A 21,799-nucleotide genomic window follows, 5' to 3' on the forward strand; every position below is an offset into this window, starting at 1 on the left:
CAGGGACCACTAAGAAGTGCACAGGGACCACAATTCTGTCTCAGGATGCACTGGGTGCATCCCACCATCAACCTCAGCCTGGACCAGTCCACACAAGAGATCCACTTCCTGGACACTACGGTGCTAATAAGCGATGGTCACATAAACACCACCCTATACCTGAAACCTACTGACTGCTTACCTACATACCTCCAGCTTTCATCCAGACCACACCACTCGATCCATTGTCTACAGCCAAGCTCTATGATACAACTGCATTTACTCCAACCCCTCAGACAGAGACAAACACCTACAAGATCTCTATCAAGCATTCTTACAACTACAATACCCACCTGCTGAAGTGAAGAAACAGACTGACAGAGCCAGAAGAGTTCCCAGAAGTCACCTACTACAGGACAGGCCCAACAAAGAAAATAACAGAATGACACTAGCCATCACCTTCAGCCCCCAACTAAAACCTCTCCAACGCATCATCAAGCATCTACAACCTATCCTAAAGGACGACCCATCACTCTCACAGATCTTGGGAGACAGGCTAGTCCTTGCTTACAGACAGCCCCCCAACCTGAAACAAATACTCACCAGCCATCACACAACAAAACCACTAACCCAGGAACCTATCCTTGCAATAAAGCCCATTGCCAACTGTGTCCACATATCTATTCAGGGGACACCATCATAGGGCATAATCACATCAGCCACACTATCAGAGGCTTGTTCACCTGCACATCTACCAATGTGATATATGCCATCATGTGCCAGCAATGCCCCTCTCCCATGTACATTGGCCAAACTGGACAGTCTCTAGGTAAAAGAATAAATGGACACAAATCTGACGTCAAGAATTATAACATTCAAAAAACAGTTGGAGAACACTTCAATCTCTTTGGTCACTCGATTACAGACCTAAAAGTGGCAATTCTTCAACAAAAAAACCTTCAAAAACAGACTCCAGCAAGAGACTGCTGAATTGGAATTAATTTGAAAACTGGACACAATTAACTTAGGCTTGAATAAAGACTGGGAGTAGATGTGTCATTACACAAAGTAAAATTATTTCCCCATGTTTATTTCCCCCCCTCCCCCCCCGTTCTTCACACGTTCTTGTCAACTGCTGGAAATGGCCCACCTTGATTATCACTACAAAAGGTTTCCCCCCCCCACCCCCCGCGCTGGTGATAGTTCACCTTACCTGATCACTCTCGTTACAGTGTGTATGGTAACACCCATTGTTTCATGTTATCTGTGTATATAAAATCTCCCCACTGTATTTTCCACTGAATGCATCCGATGAAGTGAGCTGTAGCTCACGAAAGCTTATGCTCAGATAAATTTGTTAGTCTCTAAGGTGCCACAAGTACTCCTCCTCTTTCTCGGATTACTCCACAGTGCTAACCAGTGTTCTTGAGGGGATATCTGCAGATACCAGGAAACCAAATAAACTGAGCCTACGAGCTGATCCTTGCTCCACAGGAAGGTGAATGAGTCCCAAGGGTACTGCCACTATGCAGTTAACAAAGCGATCCTTTCTAGCCCCAGGCACTGATAAGAAGTTAGGGCAGAGAATTTGGGAGGACATTTGCTGCAGTGTGCACAAGCTCACTGTTTCTTCATGATAGCCTATAAATACTACAAAAGGAGGCACTTGAAAGTTGCCTTAGACTACAGTTTTGCAGCCCAAATAAGCCTGTACATTTTGTACAAGAACCCCCATGGTTAAATCGCTAACACCACCAGCCTAACAGTTCTCCAGTTTTATTATCGCAACCCCATATTGATCCCAGTATAATAGATTTTGCCAGTACCTTATAAGGCAGAAAGTGCTAGATTTATTCTGTTGGAAAAGAACCCCCATGCTAATGAAAAACACACACACACACATATACACAAGAGGCTTAGATTAGTTACCTTTCCTGTTTCTTCCTAATTCAGACAATGTTAGCTAGCAGAACTGCCTCTAAAAATGCCTATTCTTTACAAAGTCATCTCCTCACACCAATCCTACACTGTTTGTCCAACTGTAGATTAATGCGGCCTGGGTTACAAAGGACAAATTCTAGCCCTTTGTGATCCTGCATAAGGAAAGTTATTCTCATTCTCCAAAACATTGAACTGCTACTAGGTTATCAATTACTTTCAGATAATCTTCTGCATCAGAATTTTATGACAAAACTACTCCTAAATAACAAGCACAAAACAATCAGATTTAGCTGCTTTAGGGACAGAAAGCTATATTGAGTGTTGCATGGTCTTCTAACTCTGCTTAGGTGCATTCACTTTTGTCCTTTGAACTGTAGTGTAATTTGTGCCACTTTACACCACCATGGGGATGTACTTCCTCAATTATAAAAATGGAATGGAGCAGATCTGAAAGAGTTTGGGTTCTGTGAACTGGTGAATCAGAATGTTTCCTGAGCTTCATGTTCCCTGAGCACTGTATGGAGGGGTGCTGTAGCAAAGCCTGCAGATGTTGCAATGGTATGAAACTAAATGCATCTGGATAAACATGCTAAGATTTACATGTGGCTGATTGGATTATTGAACCATTTCCCGGCATTCTCATAAGCTTATTTATTGTGAAACAGCGTGATTTGTGATCAGATGCACATCACTTGCCTAGCAAGAAAAAAAGTTAAATATAGACCTAGAAGAATGTTCAAAGATGTTCTTGACAAGCTGTTGATCACAGGGTCAGAGAACATTTTTAAGAGGGCTGGACCAATGGACTAAGATACTGACAGACTTTTAGAAACAAGCTAAGTATTATTGATTTATCCAGATTCAAATCTCTGCTTCTCATATCAGAAACCATTAAGTCTTATAAAGCAACTTCACCTGAAGAGCATGATTGGCTGTTCTGCATTTTGAAAGGCTAGATAAATCTTCTCTTGGTTCAGCTGAACCACTTTAGTACTAGCTGGCAGCTTGCGCAAACTAGCTCTCTCAGAGCACTCTGTATGTTAATTTTTGAATATTTTATGCTGAATGAATAAGTCAAGATATGAAACTATGTTATAAAAGGGCCATACTCTCAGCTGACTGTTCACTAGATCTCTTTGGTTTGTTTGATGAAATGAAAGGAAAAACACATGGACTAGCCACTCATTGTGCTTTATTTAATGTTTTGTAAAAGGGACACAAAAAGGGAAGTTTTTTAAATGCATTGTTAACAGACATTTCTCATTTGTTCATTTTGACACATTTCATAGGATTTCATGCAATGGGACTCATGCCCTTTGATGCACATTTCCTACTTCTAAAGCTATTCAAAAATCTTGTTTATAAAGCACTCAACTCTTCTAATTTACCTTTTCATCAGCCTTGCAGCCTGGTGAAACTGTTCAAGATTTGTCTGGGGCCAAACCCTACATATTTTACTCAGCTACTATGTCTAACAAAACACCTGGGGTGAAAACCTATCCCTAACTGAAGCACATGGAGTTTTGTCATTGACTTTAAGGTTGAGCTCCTGGTGAAATTTTATTGATTTTTCTCTGAAGTGGGAAGCTGCCCCAGAAAAACAATTTTTCACCAGCAAACCCAGAGGTATTCTGTTGCAACTCATATTGGAACATTGAGGACATCCACTAAAGTCAAAACCAAAACTATCAATCCCAGGGGGTAGATGATCAGGCTCCAAGCATAGACTGCTCACTTGGCAAGTCATGCCACGTCCTTGAAAAGCAAGCAGCCCATTGCTATGCTGCCTGATGTGAAGTGGAAAGTATTTTAGAACCAGGATGAAATGACAGGTATTAGCTTTGATGAAATTGCAGTGGCAAACTAACTTGAGATGAACTGCTCCTCAAACTCTGGAATATGTTAGGCATTCAAAGGAGTTATTTTCTATGTCTGAGTTTTTAAGTGTTGACAAGATTTCTCCTCCCCACCCCTATTTTAAATGGGCATAAAAAAGCTACAAAAGACATTAGGAAGAACATTGTTCTTTGGCCTGTGCTTCCATTTGATGCATACTGTAAGTGGCAGGTTAGGGAAGGTACACACAGTGTGTTAGGTGGTGGTGCAGAAGCATGTGAGGGAGAATGTTTTTCGGAGCGCTGTGTATTTTTAGCATACTGTCTGTTTTTCAAGTGTAAAGGGTACATTGCCAAGCCTATGCAAAGTTAATGATTCCCCAGGAAATCTGATTTTATTTGACAGTACATGCTACTTTTTGGAAATGTGCACAAGGTAGGGAGAATACAATTTAAACGTATTCATTGGCTGAGGATGAAGTCCCTTTTTTTTAAATTAAGTAAATAGGGTGAGATCAGAATCCTTTAGATTTAAAAAAATGTGCAAACAGCCCCGTGGCCTATTCTGGGACACAAATTATCTGCGAAGTGACACGCAGGTAGAAATAGACTTGAGATACTAAACGTAAGTACAGGAACAGTCCTATACCTGCCGTCCAAACAACTACTGCTAGAAGGTGTAAAACATGGTTTGAGAAAGGACCTTATGACAATGCCCATAGGAACAAGCTACTATATTGAAACCCTCCTGGTAAAGACTTAGCCAATTTAATCAGCCAAGAAGAAACGAAACACTCTATTCAAGATATTGGATTTCTTTTAAGAATGTTTCTTCTTAGATAACATAAGGCAAGTGTATCTGTTAGGGGTTATATCCTGCCATCAGTCCACACACTGAATTCCCAGGTAGAAAAAAAATGAGTGTTTTGTTGGGGGGAAACACAAACAACCCCACCCTCCAGTGGTGAGAGATGACCCATATATGCAGAACTTAATGTTTTTGTACTTAACGGGGAACAGGAGCAATAAGTGAGGGCTAGCTAGTATTTGTATTGGGTTCTCTTTTCTCTTCATTTTTCATAGGCATTTTAATGTTTCAGGGAATTAAGAAACGACAGTGAAAGACAGGTGCTTGGATACTATAAGGTTGAGCACAGTATACTTTTAAAATAAAATAAACATAAAATCAGTTCTACATCTCTCTCATATTTAGTGTATTATTTTTTGCTTAAAATAGTAAGTTCATTACAAAAAATTAAGATTTCCCGTTTGGCCATCACATTTGCTTAATCACTTATGGAAGGCTTTGCTGCTACATTGTTTGCCAGTTCATTGCAGATGAAGGCCTGATTTAGTAAGTTCTCTGCGTGAAGAATGCCAAATGACTTCACTGGGACCTGATAATGAGGAGGACTAGCAGAACTGGGTCCAGATATTATTGTCACCAGAAGTGTACGTTTTTCATAGCCATCAAATATAGTTATAACCTAGTAATGGAAGGCTGGTCCCTTTGAAAACCAGTTCCCTTACATGTTTTGAGTTGGGTAAGCTTGCAATATCACCTGCTTTACTAGTTATTTGATATGTAGCACACAAGCCAGAGTAATGTTCAGATTTTGGGCTCATTCTTCACTGATCCATTACTAAAAGCTGTATAAGAGTGTCCAGGGAGGTGCAGTTTTTGCCTGTTCAGGGACTGCCCAGTTCTCCACCATGAAAATAATGAAGCAGAGGGGTCAAGTGTAAAGATCTTTCTGGTAAGCATTGTTATTAACATACAGAAAAGAGTGAACATCCTGGTCCAGATCCTGGTGTGGGACCACTTTCCACCACATTGTTGTCAGACTCTGGATTACAAACTAGCATAGTCAGCTACTGGAGGATGACCCCAGCATTAAAAAAAAATTCCTCCAGTGGCCTACATCACTTCCCCTAGCTGTTGGCATAGGGTGTGGCCAGAGGAAAGAAGACATGGTTGGAGGATCCCTGGGTGCTGTAGTGATTCCTTGGCTCACTGGTAGTTGATGTAATTTAAGGTAGCCTTCAACTTGCTTTAAGGTATACGGGGTGGGGGGGGGGGGGAAAGAAGAGAGAATGGGTCAGCAGTACAGCTGTGTGAAGTACAAAATTTCCATCCTGTGGGAAACTCTGACATGTCAACATTTTTCATCACAAATTGTGATAAGTTGAAATTTCAAAATTTGTCATGCAATTCCAAAGTTTCAATTTGACATTTTTGATCTAGACAAAACACTGACAGTCCCAAAAATCAAAACATTCCATTTCAGTTGATTGAACTGACCTGAAACTCTTGTTTCGAGTCGATTAATGTGGATTTCCCCTAGTGATACATTCCAAAACAACATCACCCGTAAGGCACCCTGCTGTCCCTATTCTCCCCGTTGGACTACAGCTTGGCCAAAAGAAAAAGCCACATTGAATTATGGGAGATGTAGTCCTTCAGGGCAGTCCAGGAGAGAATGGGGGCGTGAACTACCCATAAAGTAACACACCACAAGGGAAAGGCAGTTTAATGTTTTGTTGAACTGATTTGAAAAACAAAACATTTCAGGTCAGTTCAAAAGACAATCATCCCATTTGTGTCAAACCAACCAAAATGAAATATTTTATTTCTGTTTCCTGATGGAGAAACTATACTTTCCATCAAAAATTCACAAACAGCTCTACATGGCACACAACCAGCCCAGCATCAAGGCAGTGCAAAGGACACCTTTGCATAATCCCTCCTGAGCTGTACGCATGGCCTAGGGTCTGGTCCTTCCACCAGGCTGAAACTCAGCTACAACAGGACTTCCCATAGTTATAGTCCAACAGAAACATACATAATTTGGCTTCATTCAGCCAAGGTCAAGTAAAAGGGCAAGAGGATATAACTTCCTTTAGCTAAGCCCCAGACTAAAAGCAACAGGAGTTTCTAATAACCAATCACTCCCCAAATTCAGCCTCAGTGCAGTTTTCCCATACAATGATGAGATACCTTCCCCATCTCTTCCCCAGCAACTACAGTCAGGACTTTGGATGCAGGAGCCTCCAATTTCCTACCATGTAGGAGGAAGAGAGATTCTCTTTCTACTCTCTGAGACAGATAACATAGGACACCTCCTTTTTTATTTCCTCTAGCTTTAACAGATGTCACAGGACTCTTCCTCCATGACTGGCAGCTCTGGTAAATGGAAAGGGAACCAAGAAAGAGAGGAGGAGGAGGCAGGAACAGGTGGTAGCTGGGAGACAAAAGGATCAGTAAAAAAGCAGTGGATGAAGTAATGGCATTTGGGAGAGCAGACGTAGCAGCAATGGGGAGAGTAGGGCACAGAAGAGGTGCAGATGCAGGTTGGGAAAGAGAAAGTGGGAGGAAAACAGTAGAAAGCATAGGGGAGAGAGAAGAGGAATAGCGAGTGGGAAGGATGCAGCAATGAATAGGTGTAAAGAGGAAGGAGATGTAGCATGGAGGCACCAGTAGATGGGTATGGACAGGGAGTAGGGGAACTGGAGGGTGAGGTGTGTCACATTGCAGGGCTAGCTGCACCTCTGACTCCTGTCTAGCCTAAGTGCACACCTTCAGGTGCCAGACCTTGTGTCTTTACTTCTCCTGGGGCAGAATCACATGATTCTCTCATTCTTAGACTGGGTGCTTGGAAACAGTATCCTGTGTATTGTCCCTCCTTACCCCAGCAGGTCCAACTGCATTTGGCACCTGCGGTTCTTCCCTTCAACAGTGACCATACAGCCTTTTTAAATTCAAAGTATTGTTTAATCGTAACAGTAGGAACAAAGCATAAGAGAAAAAGGATTTTAAAACAACAAAGGGACTACACATATCTGGCTTACCTTAGCTCTTCCACCTTGTGATGGGAGCCTAGGAAGGCCTACCTTCCTAGGGGGACATGGTAAAAGTCTTCAGGTACATAAAAGATTGTTATAAAGAATAGCGTGATAAACTGTTCTCCTTATCCACTGAGGCCAGGACAAGAACTAATGGGCTTAAATTGCAGCAAGGGAGATTTAGATTAGACGTGAGGGAAATTTCTGAACTTTAAGTGTAGCTAAGCGCTGGAGCAAATTACCTAGGGAGGTTTTGGGCTCTCTGTCACTGGAGGGTTTTAAGAGCAGGTTGGACAAACACCTGACAGAGGTGGTCTAGATAATACTTAGTCCTACTTCACTGCAGGGGACTGAACATGTTCTACATTTCTGTGATTCTTCAGACCCGCCAGTGAGACTCTGTGTGTGAGAGAACAGCTTCCCTTCTTTCTAGGGAAGGCCATAACTGCCTCCCTTCCCTAGAAAGATACTTTTCATTCAGACAAAAGTCCTTTGTCTTCTCAGTTTCCCAAGGTTGGTCCTCCCCCTTGACAAACTGGTCCAGTGAGCTCAGCAGGAGGCTGGAGGTAGAACATCATCCTTAGGCACCCATCTACCCACCAACAGGATGATATCTGAAGCCATTGTACTTTTCCCTGACTATGTGCAGTCAGCTTCTTCTTGAATTAAACCGATAAAACTCCTTACAACAATCAGACAAGTCTATAATACTCATAAAACATACACAGCAGTCCCATTTCTGTCCCATGCTGCCTGGAACCAGGTGAGGTGAGGGAAAGGGGAAGGAACAGGATAGGAGAACAATGGCTGGCTATTGGTAGGGAGGAGGATGGCTAGGGCCTGGAATGGGGGCTGGAAGGAAAGTGGCAGCAGAGTATTTGCAGTGCATCCTACTTCAGCAGTAGAGATCTAACAAGTAAAACATGTATTGTGGAGAAAGGTTAAAATGGTATATAATCTGGTTCCATTTATAACCCTTTCCCTTCCAGATCATTTTAACATAAACCCAGTGCTTGGATGAAGAATCTTTTCCTAGCAACCTGTCCATTGGATGGCACGTGGAAGGCTTCATAGGAAGCATTGGAACATAAATCTTTTCTTGACAGAGCTATTAAAAGCAATGCAGGTTTTAACTGTGGAAGCTCTTCCAGGGTAATTTTTCTTCATTGGAGGGACCTTGGCATTCAATAGCAGGAAAACATTGCACATAAATAAGCTCAGAAGGTGTCCTACTTGTCAGAGCTTCCTGAGTAATGGACTTTAAAAGAAAATATGTTCAGGAGTGTTCAGATACAGAGGACATGTGCTTACCTATAACTTTTGGTGTCTCTCAGACAATTGTCTGCTTCTCTCTAATCTCGGGACTCCATTGTTTTGCTCAGTTTACTCTGTTGCTTCTCTAGTTTAGCCCTTTTCTGGGATAGACTAAAAATACTTCCCTTTGCTGTCTCTTCCCTTCACTTCCAGTACTCACCTGTCCAGCTAGCCACATCCGGCCTGATTCAAAGCCCCTGAATTTAATGGAGTCTTTCCAATGGGCATTATATCAGGCCCTTTATCTCCTGTCTCCTGCTCAGGGACCCAATGCTGCAAACACATATAAATATGTTTAACTTGATAAATTTATGAACAGGAGTATATGACATGGGTGCCTGTGGTAGGAGGGGACTGGACTTAATGACCCAGAGGTCCCTTTCAGCACTATGTTCTTATGTTTTCAATGAATCCCATTAGTTCTTTCCCCATTTTTAATCATCTATATAAAAAAGACTCAAAACAAATTATGCTGATATAATATATTACATCATTTTGCTATTCCACTCCTTTCAAATAGTTTATATTCCCACATGTGGGTTATGTGAAGTTAGAAGAAAAGGTTAGTGAATTTAACTTCTCCTAGGGCATGTCATTAGGCCCCATACCTATCCCTTGATTATCTATGAAATTAACATATTTTCTTTAATTATTCTTATTCTTGATTTTCCTTATTTGCAAGTTTCATAATGAACTCTACAAAATACCGTGTAGCCAAAAATGCACTGACAAAAGATTTTATCATATAAATCATATAATTAATTTATCATATAAAAACCAGTCCAAAATGATTTTCAACCAAGTAAAACATGATGCTGCATGTTCCAAGCTTATTTTTCCATGTGAGAAGCAATGGAGTATCCACTGTTGTTCACTAGATTGGTTTCATTGGGGTCTTGCGCCAGTTTCTCAAGTAGAATGCACATTTATAACAATTCATAACACATAAACTATTTATTTTGTTCTTTAGAATTTTACTCTGTCTCATTTCAGGTTTGTTTTCTGCTGCAGAGGCCCACAAGCTGTGTCGGCTAGGGCTAGGGAAGAGGTTCTCAATCCATGGCTCGGGGGCTGCATGTGGTCAATTTAGCACACAGCTGTGTGCTAAAGGCTGTCGGGCCACACGGGGTTCAGGTTCCTGGATGCTTGGCCACCCAGCACGGTGGGAGTCTGGCACTGCCGGCTGGCCCCATGTGGCAGGGGTCTGGAGCTGCCAGCCAGCCCTTTGAGGTCCAGTTGCCACCCAGCCCCACAAACTCCAGGACTACTGCCTGGTCCTGCAAGGTCTGGGGTCTGGGCTTCCACCCAGCTGCCCTACCACCCAGCCCCAAGTGGCCGGGTCCAGGATCCAGGCTGCTGCCTGGCCCCACACAGCAGGATCTGGGGTCCCTGCTGCCCAGCCCCCCCACCCAGGGCTCCACTCCTGGCCCCACTCTGTGGAGGGGTCTCTTGGCAGGAGGCGCTAGGAGGGCACTCTGTGGTTCTCAACCTGCAGCATATACAGCCCACAGTGATAAATAGGTTGAGAACCACTGGGCTAGGGGAATCTAATGGACTCAACTAGGGCACGAACTAACTCCTCAGGGGGATTAGGAAGAAATTTTTCCTGGTGTCAGTTTATCCCATAACTGTCCACTGCAGGACATCTTTCATCTTCCTCTGAAGCAGCTGGTGCTTGCCATTCTCAGAGACAGGATATTGGATTAGATCTGATGCAGTGTTACAATTCCTGTTTCCCATATGCATGAGCAGAAGTCCATGTAGATGGCTTCTGCTTATACAGATTATGGATGCCTTCCCAGCAGATTGCCAGGTTCTGTAGAGTTGGGAGGAACTGCCTACTGCGAACCTTGCAACCTCTTAAGCCCTCCTGTTGAAGAGGGTACGCTGTGGGAAGCTCAGCAGGGTGGAGCTCAGGTTTCTCAGGGCAGGAAGAATTTGGCCCTGAGCTATTTAACTTTCAAATGCAGCTACAACCATAAATCCTGCTTTTTCCCAAGCATTTGTGATAATATTCAGTAGCATGTTTAAGCAGTTTGATATAAGAATGGGTGAACCAGTGTGGGCTAATTCATGCTGCAGGTATTGTCCATGCAACTAGGCATGAGTTATGCACAGTTATTGCCTGTAGAGCATTTTATTGTGACAACAAAATATTCCCTTTTGTAAAATATTAATGTTCATTAAAGGCAAACCCCAACCACTTCTCTCCACAGACAAGGAGGGTTCTGCTCTCAGGGAAACCAGTGTAGTTTTACAGCAGGAGGGCAGCATTTCAGGACCCCAGAATGCTGTAGCACTGAGTTCCGCAACATGCAGGGGGTCTTGGAGAATAACAGATAGGCAGAGGGACCACATTCAAATCCACTGGTCATTTTCTTTTTCTCCTCTCCCTGCCCTGCCGTGCCCCACCCCAGCAGAGGGGAAACATGCTGGCTGTGCATGTTATTCCAACCCTGTAACCTCCACCTGAGCAGGACACCCTTGCACAATATGGAGTGGTGCAGAAGTAGTGGTATGGAATTGTATTCCTGTGTGATACAGCTACGAGGTTCCAAGCAGTGACTGTAAACAGTCCAGTGCATTGTTCGGAACTTCCTAAGTTCAAGACAATGATTTTTGAGTATTATAGTCATAGCTCAGAATTCTTTTATCAGCCAGTGAAATTCCATATTCATTTTTCCTGCCCATTTAATGGTCTTTTTTATATATGTAGGTTGTAGATAGCAGAGGTCACAGAAATGATTGTCTTATAGCACTGAGGATATTTCTTAAATACATACCTACTGCTGGACCAACAAGAATTCACTATATATCACAGATCTTTATACTCTGACTATTCTAACCAGTACATACAACTGTTGAAGATCTGGGGTGGAAAGATGAAAGTGAATCATAAAAAACTGAGAGTTTGTAACATGAAATAAATTTAACTTGCAAATGTGTGTGTTGGCTTTCTGAAAACACTTAACATGCACTTTGCTACGTTTAGCACTGTACTATTAATCCTGATGTTTCCACTTACTGTTGGCATGGTGTTGTTTGCACATAATCTCACCTTTGAAATGCTACTTGTCAAGCAAGCCAAATTTTATAGATTGCTAGTCTTGCTCTGAGCAGGTTACAAGTTCACAGCCATTTGCAAACCGTAGTTCTTTAATGAGAGATTCCAACGTTTTTGTTGATGCACAAGAACAAGACAAACTTTTCCCGAGCAGAAGCTAATCTTTGCTGCCAGAGAAAGGTAACAAATTGTTTCACCTACCACCACTGTAAAAAAAAAAAAAAAAAAAGCCTAAATAATTAATTGATGTTGCATAACTATTTAATACTATTTGCAATATAATACCTAAGACAGATACTAGGCCTCCTTGAATAGAAGGCTCTAATATGAAGTTGTTGGATAATACTGATGAATAAGAATGGGCAGAATTTTTCTAAGTTAGAGGAAAGGATAAGAATCTTGTGGCACTAGAGAAGGGGAAACCAGTAGAGGTATTGAAAAAGGGAGCTTGGGAACACAGTCAGAACAAGGGGCAGGGAAGGTGATCTCAGAGGCTGTGTTTTGTGGGGGTGGTACGATGGTAGTCAAGAAGACTAATTGCTGTGACCACTTAAACCAAGATGGAGAGAGCTTCCTGTGCAACAGATCTGCAGATGCGGTGCTAAGACCACTGCCTATCATGCAACCCAATATCACCTCATTGTTTCCTTATGCTCCCCTATCTCTCTGTCTATCCAGTACTTGACTTATACTTAGATTGCAATTCTTTTTGTTCGTTTGTACAGCACCTAGCTCCAGGACTCGGCCTCTTCGGTTATACTGCAATACAACTATAATACTAGTATTACTGATCAACTTGTAAGGGCATCCATGCATTTAAACTTGCCTCACCCTCTTAGACTAGGACAGCTTCAACCTAACCTGATAGGTTTCAGAGTAACAGCCGTGTTAGTCTGTATTCGCAAAAAGAAAAGGAGTACTTGTGGCACCTTAGAGACTAACCAATTTATTTGAGCATAAGCTTTCGTGAGCTTATGCTCAAATAAATTGGTTAGTGTCTAACCTAACCTGAGACACTGAAAGTATTTTCATTTTGCTCCCTGGACTTCTACAATTGAGGTCCTAGCTAGCTCCCATTAAAACCAATGGCAAAACTCCCCTAGTGCTGCTAGATCAAGTCCTTGCTGAGCAGCAAATATCATCTCAGCAGTGCTATACCTAGATAAAAAACATGGGGAGAAGTGAGGTGTCCATGACATAGAGTAGTTGGTTGAAAATAAGTCTTTCCACTGTTTTGCCCACAATAGTCAGTGAAGAGATGCTTCTGCTTTGGAGAAGAAGTAGTCAGTGTGGCTGCACCAGGGTAACAGAATGGAATTTGGATCCCCTGTGTCTCCTAAAGCCACTTCAAAATGGAACTAATCATTCTATCGAACTGCAGAGATTTATGACCAGACATATATAAATGGGTTCTAAATAGCCTTCTGTGCATTATCTGCAATTACACTTTCCATTTTGACAGGGTACCAATTAAGAAACTTACAGGTACTCAGTGCAGCTAAGGAAGCTTGTTCCAAAGAGACAATTCAAAATCCTGTAATATTTACTTGTAGAGGATGAAATTGATTGGAGGATATTTTGGAATATTTTTATATCCTTTAACAAGTTAGTTCTTCCTGTTTTTCTCATGACCCCTTTTATCAAAAGAAACACATAAGTCCAGGGCCTCTTTCTGTAATGCCGTGGTACAGATCTGAATGGAAAAGAGAAATGTAATCCCACATGGTAGTAATGGTGAATGTTGACAGCATACCAAGGTCCTGAAACAGTTAAGCAATGCAATGATCTATTTGTAGTCAGAGCAGGCTTCTGGAGAGCAGTGGTGCTTGGAAGTAACTTCAGCATCCAAGTCATGTGTTGTCATCCAAAGGCCGGACAGGTAAGTTTATTTTAATGAAAAATGTGATTAGCCTATAATGGGAATGTGATGGAAAAGCAAGGTACCACACATGGCATTTCTTTTCTAAAGAGCAGAGGAAATTTATAGACTTGGCTGTGTTTTAAACATTCCAGTCAGAATCTACCCAGAAATAAAGGATCACACAAGCAACTCATTCATCAATGAGCAAGTCGCAATGAAGAAACATACCTTGCAATACTAGGATGTTTCAATACTTATTCTTCCCTGCTGCAAGAGCATGACCCAAAACCTGTAACCATTGGTGCTATACAGCAAATATATTGTACTCATTTGAATTCACTGGTACTATAAGCAAGCAAACAGTGACTTGAATTCACTGGTAATATGATGCTGAATCAGCAAGAGAACAGTTAGGCAATCACTAGCACTCAGCACCCATTTAAGAAAAACGTGGGCACCAAAATCTTACTAACCCCTTCCCCCCCAATTTATAAACTGTTTTTCTTAAAGCTAGTATGGACTCAATGAAAATAAAAATCGACCAAAAATGTGCGGTTATTCATAATGAAGACAGAGTTTGAAAAGGATGACCCTGGTTAAAATGATTTGGGATACTGAACTTCAAAAGATTTGACCCATAATATTTGCTCTTTGGCGGTCTTAAAAGAAAAGCCTTCTGCCAGGTTTGCCAGATCTCTCTTCTTTAAATTGAGGTCTATTATCTCAAGCAATTTCAGATGATCAAAGATGCCTCAGGTATCCTACAGGGAAAGGGGTGGTCACTCAGTCAGACAAGATCCAGACTATTTAGGATTTCGCAGATCAAAACGAGTATTTTAAAATCAGAACTCAATTGGTAGCCAATACATGGAGCATAGGTCTCTTCATCCCACCATTCTTAAAAACCACAGGCACTTGCATTCTGCACTATCTGCAATTTTCAGCTAGTTTGAAAGTAGAGATTGTACAGGAAAAATAAGACCTAGAAAGGGTTAACAGTTCAGAGAGATGTGCATGTACATCTTATTTACTTTTTACATGTTTATTACCAACCCTCTAAAAACTTAAAACTGAATCTTTTCAAGTCAATTTTTTTCTTTTGTATTATGTAAATGGTGCTTGTTAGCTAACATCCATCATTATGGCAACCTCTCGTGCTCTAGCTCTAGAAGACTTTCATGAACACTTTCTTCTACTCCTTGAAGAAATAAGATTGTATTTAAACTGTTAAGTCCTCAAAGGTGGAGATGTTGCTGCACCAAAAGTATTTGATGGAAGGCCAAAGGCAGCATTCCATCACCAGCTGAAGGTAGATCTCGGGGTTCTGTTGCTCCTAAGCAAACCACCAGATGTCCATCCTAACAGCCCGCATTCATCCTAGCAGCAATTAATAAAGGTTTTGCTACCATCTGTTTTGCCTCTTTGGTAAGCCGATCCTGCCACCAGCCACTGAAGCCCTGATTAAAAAGATAAGAAGAACCCCCTGAACTACTCATATGATCCTCCCCAACTGAGAAGAGCACAAACGGATGCCCCCCAGTAGCCCTCACTCTTCTGTTCACCAGCATTTGAAACATTATTGTGGTACTTAGGAGACCCAAGAAATCACATTTTATGGATTATATATCATTTGTGAGCCTACAAAGATGGCACAGCTTTATTAGTACTAGTTGCAGTTTGCTCTGCCATACTTGCTGAGGCTAATCATAGATTTGTCTAGAAAAACACATCACACCAGTGTAGCTAGAGCGATTTCTTGGCAGAATAGTGAAGGGAACAAATGTGCTTTAGTCAAACACAAGTTACTGGGCTCAAAACGGGTAGACTGAAATTTAATGGGCTTTAATATACAGAAGGCCAGAGTAGATGGGTTTCTGGCCTCAAATGCAATGAAATCTTTGAAGAGTTCAGGGGAAAGATGGAAAAGTATCAGTATAGTATCTTTCTTACTCAGAATGGGGGTGTTGGATAAACATGCATGTTTAGAATCCATGGTCTTAAACAAAAAAGTAGATTGTCCCAGGCACTCCTCTATCCTACATTGCACTTGTTGATTTACTTAAACTTTCCTTTGCTGAGCAGATCCCCAGTTCTGGAGCAAAAGGGGTGGGGAATATCTGTCCTTCCCTTTGCACTGGTAGGGACACAGAGCCAGCATACCATGATGTTCTTCGGTTGCTATGGCTTGGAAAGCATTTATAATTTAACTTGGTCATTCATTTCTACTTTTAATGCATCAACTTAGAAGCTTGACTGATGAATAATATACCTGGGGGGAAATATAAATCATATGCTGCTCATATGTCAGGTACATAACTTTGAAACACTGGTGTTTCACAGCGGTTTCTTTGTATTGGAACGGAAGTAACAGAAAGTAGAGTCAATGAGCCAAACAACCCTAGACTCCTAGCATGAAGGATGGAATGAAAGGGGAGTTCTGCCTCCAAATCTGAGGCCTGGATTTGTCCCTCTGTTCTATTTATAATATTAGCAATCATGAAAGAATGGTTTGTGTTCATTGAAACTGATTAGGTGATTTAAATACATAGAAAGTTTCTAGTAAGATTTCATAAATTAATTTAAAATGAAACCACTGATTTCACTATATCAAAACAAAATTTAATATCAAAATATTTTCCCCTATGTACAACAATATATTTACAATATTTGCCTAATTAAGGTAAAATGAGAAGATTTTATACAAGTTAAAGTACATTTATTTATGCTTTTATCAGATTTTTCTTGCCAAGTACGTGTCAACCTGTAATTTGACTTAGCACTTAGAAGATAAATTATACAAAAGTCTCACAACTGTTCACCATAATATTTGAAACACTGAATTTGACACACTATAGATGCCTTTGCATGTCTATAATACTTCTTTCATCAATGGTAGAAGTATGCTCTTTGTAGCTGATACCGGAGAAATTCCCCAGATTCCACTTTGTATTCCTAATCTCCATTTTGGATCCCTAGCTTCCTTCTTGAATAAGCAGGAGTCACTTCACCACTGAGAAGCTGCAGATCACATACCACTGGATGCTTTAGGTCACAAGACTGGTGCTGCAAGTAGAATGAGGTATGGCCACAAAGTATTTCTGGGCTGAGCATGCCCAGTAGAATGTAGGTTACTTAATGTTGCATCTGAAGAAGTGGGCTTTTACCCACAAAAGCTTATGCCCAAATAAATCTGTTAGTCTTTAAGGTGCCACCAGACCCACTCATTGTTTTTGTGGTTACTAAGGTATGGCCACAAAGTAATGGTGATCTGGAGCATGGGAAGTAAGGTCAGATGAGATAATCATGGCTCTGAGGAAAAGCAACACAAGTTAGTATGTTCAGAATGAGAAAATGCTTGGGAATGAGCACCTGCAGTATAAGGGTAGAGAGAGGTCAAACAGCTCCAGCCTGGGATGGTTTGGAGCAGGTTTGTCCAGTAGCTAAGAATGAGGTAATGTTTAGTAGTGAGCATGCTCAATAAACAGGAATGAGACAATGTTAGATTGTGAGCACGCTCAATAGAGGTCTGATAGTATCCAAAGCAATTGTACGGTCATGTCTATAATAAAAAAAAAAAAAAGATATATGGGGCAGGGAGCTGTCTTTCTTACTTTGTTAAATGCCCAGCATGCTTCTGAACTCTACAAAACTATTTAGGTAAAACAGCATCCCAAATGTCATGTAGCTAGTCTGCATTATTTACTTCAAATTCTTCTGATCTTGATGTGCTCATATATCAACCCTGCTCCCTGTATATTTTCCATTTTCCTAAATGTTGCTCACTGTGAAGTTTATTCCCAAGATCAGCAAATCTTGTTATTGAGGGAATCAATAGGTCATTATACATACATAAAATTCACCTCAGTATATTCTCCCGGACAGCATATAAACTTCTCCGTGTTTTACTTCCCTAATTATTCAGTTAAAAAATAAAATAAAAAATGGGTATTACTGTTAAACATCTCCCCATATTTCCATATGTAATCACAACTAACGGTAGCCAGAGATTTATTGGCCAAATTCCCAGAGGGGAGGAAACCACACATGGATTTTGAACCTATGGACTGCAAAACATAATCTTTTAATACATTTAGAAAATTATAACACACACAATATATGTAGAGGAAGGGAAAAATAGACACAGTGTATAATCTAATACGAGAGATAATTATCCTTCCTTTCCGTAGTGTCTGTATTTTAAAACTGTCCTCCAAAATAAAAATTAGCAAACAAAACTATATTTAGTGACAATTAAGGATGTAACACGACACACTCCATCCAACCAAAACATAAGCAAGGAAATAAAAAGTTAACAAGATAGTCCTTTCCACCTTCATATTGCCTCCAAAGCTATTGACAATGCACTCCAATATTCCATGAGGCTTTTACTTCCATCTCCAGCAGATACCCAAAAGCAAGACATACACCCCTTCTAATATAAACTCTTAACAGTGTCCTCCTATGCTTTTACAGAAACAGATCAGCACATCTGATCGTTACATATTCCACACATTTATAAAGTTATTCTGCCTTAACACTGCTGAGGTCACTGTTAAGATTTTTTATTAGAGTGAAAGTCTAATGAAGCTGGGGTATGCATTACTTTTTGGTATCTGTGGAGGATGGAAGAAAAAAATTTTATGGAGTGCTAAAGTGCATTATCAACAGTATGTGTGTGTGTGTCTCTCTCTCTCTCTCAAATACAGCCTATGTATTATGTATGTATTCTGGAGTCAGCCCATGAGGAGCAACAATGTAGCCAAAGGGCATGGCCCAGAGTATTTCAGATTTCTTGTAAAAAGGGGTACAAAAAAAAGAGAATTCAGCAGGGAGGGGAAAATCACTAAGAGGGAAGAATTTTAAACTCTTAAATCTTTCCTTATCAATTCATTTCCATCAAACCACCATGAAAAATTAAAACAGTGCTCAAAGCTTATATTTTATGTTCTGGTTTTTGCTATTTCAATAAGATTTTTACAAAATAAAGGTTTAATGTCAACCCGTTTTAAATTGAACTCTGCAGTGCAACCTTCACTATTACTGCTGCACCATAATCTCTCCAAGACTAACATGAAAGAACACTTCTATTTAAAGCTCTTTAAAATCTTTGATCATCTCTTTAAAACATTTTACATAGAAGACAGTAATTTTAACAGATATCAGCTCCTTAATTTTGAAGGGTTTACAAATTAGTCAAGACCAATCAAGCAAAAGGCATTAGAACTCTTTTCTCGTTGAAATTCTGCTCATACAGACTAGATTATACTTTTAGGTACAGTCTTGAGCAAGTGGCGAGAGCATAAGATGCACCATCAAGAAGTAGACAAAGAGGCACTGTACTTCAGGGACATCCCTCCAAAAGTACAGTTGCCTCCTTACTCTGGGATGAGAGGCAGTCATTTCCTGCTACTCTATACCAGCGTAGGATGATAATGCCCCAACAACAGCTCAGCTGTGCTAGCCAGAGTGTTCCCTTACCTCCCCAGCCACTTGATGCAGTACGGGGAGTAGTGGATGTAATATTGTCCACTTACTCCTGTGTGCTCCACATAGTCCAAATCACAACATGACCATATTATTTAGGCCACTGCTCTTCACTATTTTTGAAGTGGAGGCCACTTTGGCAAAATACCTTCAATGTGAGAGCCATATCAACCCGACACAGATGGTTGAACAAATACCCGACACAGACGGTTGAACATTCTGAGTTCTTTGTTGGTTGATAGGGTAATATTACCGTTATTGGTAATATTTCTTGGGGTGCAGGAGGGGGTATTGAGGGCTGGTTCTGGGAGAGGGCTCAGGGCTGGGGTGCAGGAGGGGGTATTACCATTACTAAGTTGTCATTCTGAGTCTGCTGACAGTCTAAAACAGCTATGAGGTCAAAAATTCTGTTCTCATATTCTCTGGAATAATTCCAGTTATACTGACAGTTAATGAAATTACTGTGCACATACTTGAGTGTATCTGAGAATGGAATTTGGCCTTTAAAAGTTTCATTAGTACAAAAGGCTCATATCTTAGCATTAATCTTTGCACATCAATAGGAGCTCTACTGCGGCTCAAGGTAGCATATAACCAGAGGTGAAAGTAAGCCAGTCCGGTCCGGCGTACCAGCAAGAACCAGTATGCCGTGCCGGACCGGACCAGCTTCCCCAGGCTGGTGCTTTAAAGGACCTGGGGCTCCCCACAGTGGCCGGAGCCCCGGGCTCTTTAAAGCACCACCAGAGCCCTGCCGCCGCTACCCCAGCGGTATTTAAAGGCCCCACCTCTTCTGGTCGAGGCCACACGCTCAGGACTTCGGAGTACCGGTAAGTCCTTTAAGTTACTTTCCCCGCTGCACATAGCCCTATTATTATAGGCTAGGCCCATGGATCATAAAAATATACTTTGGCCCTCTTCACAGAATAAACCTAGCACCATTGATTCAACACGGACAAAGTTTACTTCGGTTGAATACATTCCGGACAACTCTGAATGATCCTTTTCTGGAGCTAGCATTATTAGTCCTTTAAACTCGAACTGAAAAAGCGTCAGATATTTGTGCTGTTGCGAAACCTAAGTTATCCTTACATTCTGCACAACTGCACATTGCAAGTCTCATCATACAGTAAAAACCTCAGGACTGTTTGTTTTTTTTTTTTACTTCCTTTTGCTTAATGTATTTATTCCCCCTGCCAATCTTCAGGGATTGTTTACCGGTTTATAAATAATGTAGCTCTGAAGCTATGCTTGAATGATGGTTTCAAATATTTTCTACTTCTTCACCCTGCACTTTGTATGGGAACATATCTAGCACTTGCTTGACCACTCATTTTGGGCCAGATTCTGACATCCTTACTCAGGCTGAATCCACAGGCAGGCCCACTGACTTCAATGGCATCATTTGTGGGCTAAAGCGCTACTCGTATGAGGAAGGGTGTGTTAGAGTCCGGCCCTGCGTGTCCCGAACATGAATTTTCACCAAAAGGGGCCAAATGACACAAAGTTTAACCAAGAAATTAATTGCAAAAAAAAATCACACAAGTTAATCTTTTGGTGAAATGTAATGGAAAAGAACAATTGAGCTATTTAGCACATACACCCAGTTGTTCCAACTGAGGAGTCTAAAAATAATCACCCTAAAAAAGAAAGGATGCAAGAGCCAGTATCAATTCACTTTAAAGTCAGTTGTTGTGAAATATTGATGATTAGCCAGTGTCAGAACTTTGGACATGAACTTTCCTCACAAAGGGTAATGGACATCTCAGTAGTTCCTTGACGAAACAGCTTTGCCAGGCGGGCTCCATGGAGGAGGGGTTTCATCCTCAAGGATAACCTGGAGCTTCTTTTGTTTTTTCTCAGTCTGGTCTCTCCTCTCTTTCGTTTCCTGAAATTAGAGGAGGTTGTGTCAGAGAAGTACTGTGTCAAAGGAAAATTAAATAATTACTATTTTACAAAAGATATTAGTTGAAAGTCCATGATGTTTCATTGGTGCAATTCATAAAATGTAAAAAAAGATGAAAATGGCTGAGAACTTGATCGAAACTGACGACAAATCCCAGCGATGATTGAACCTGGAGATATTTTAAACAAAAAGTGCTCTCTTCACCCTGACTCAGACCATCTACACTTCATAGTGACACAAAGTCTGAGTGACAAGCCTGGCATCGTATTATAGAGAAGATATAGAGGTAATGTTAATGTGCAATGGTGAGTTGTGCTTGGAAGCTCATCCTAGCATCCCTTATAGAAATACAGCTACACAGCATGAGCAGTGCAACATCCATGCTACAGACTTATATTTCTCCAAGGTTCGGGTGGATGCTTGGAGCTGAGCTATGCTGTGTACTACCCAAACACGGAGCATGACATACAAGGCATAGCAAGCTAATTTCTGTATTTATCTTCAATTGCCTATTCACATCCTAATGCCTCAAATATAGGACTCTTGAACTCCAATATTAAATATTGTTTTCAATA

The 21,799-nt window shown here is 41.0% G+C and overlaps 1 protein-coding gene across 9 annotated transcripts in view; it reads right to left on the reverse strand.

Moving 5' to 3' along the window:
- Positions 1-17,897: 17,897 nt before the first annotated feature.
- Positions 17,898-21,799, reverse strand: part of MAP9 (microtubule associated protein 9) — a 30,200-nt gene continuing 26,298 nt past the window's right edge. For all 9 annotated transcript variants that reach the window (XM_075127758.1, XM_075127760.1, XM_075127759.1 and 6 more), the window contains one exon: positions 17,898-21,206. In XM_075127758.1, coding sequence (XP_074983859.1) covers positions 21,084-21,206 — 123 coding nt within the window. In that variant the 3' untranslated portion in view covers positions 17,898-21,083. The remainder of the gene's footprint in view (positions 21,207-21,799) is intronic.

This window comes from Caretta caretta, chromosome 4 (assembly GCF_965140235.1).
Source record: "Caretta caretta isolate rCarCar2 chromosome 4, rCarCar1.hap1, whole genome shotgun sequence".
NCBI classification, from domain to species: Eukaryota; Metazoa; Chordata; order Testudines; family Cheloniidae; genus Caretta; species Caretta caretta.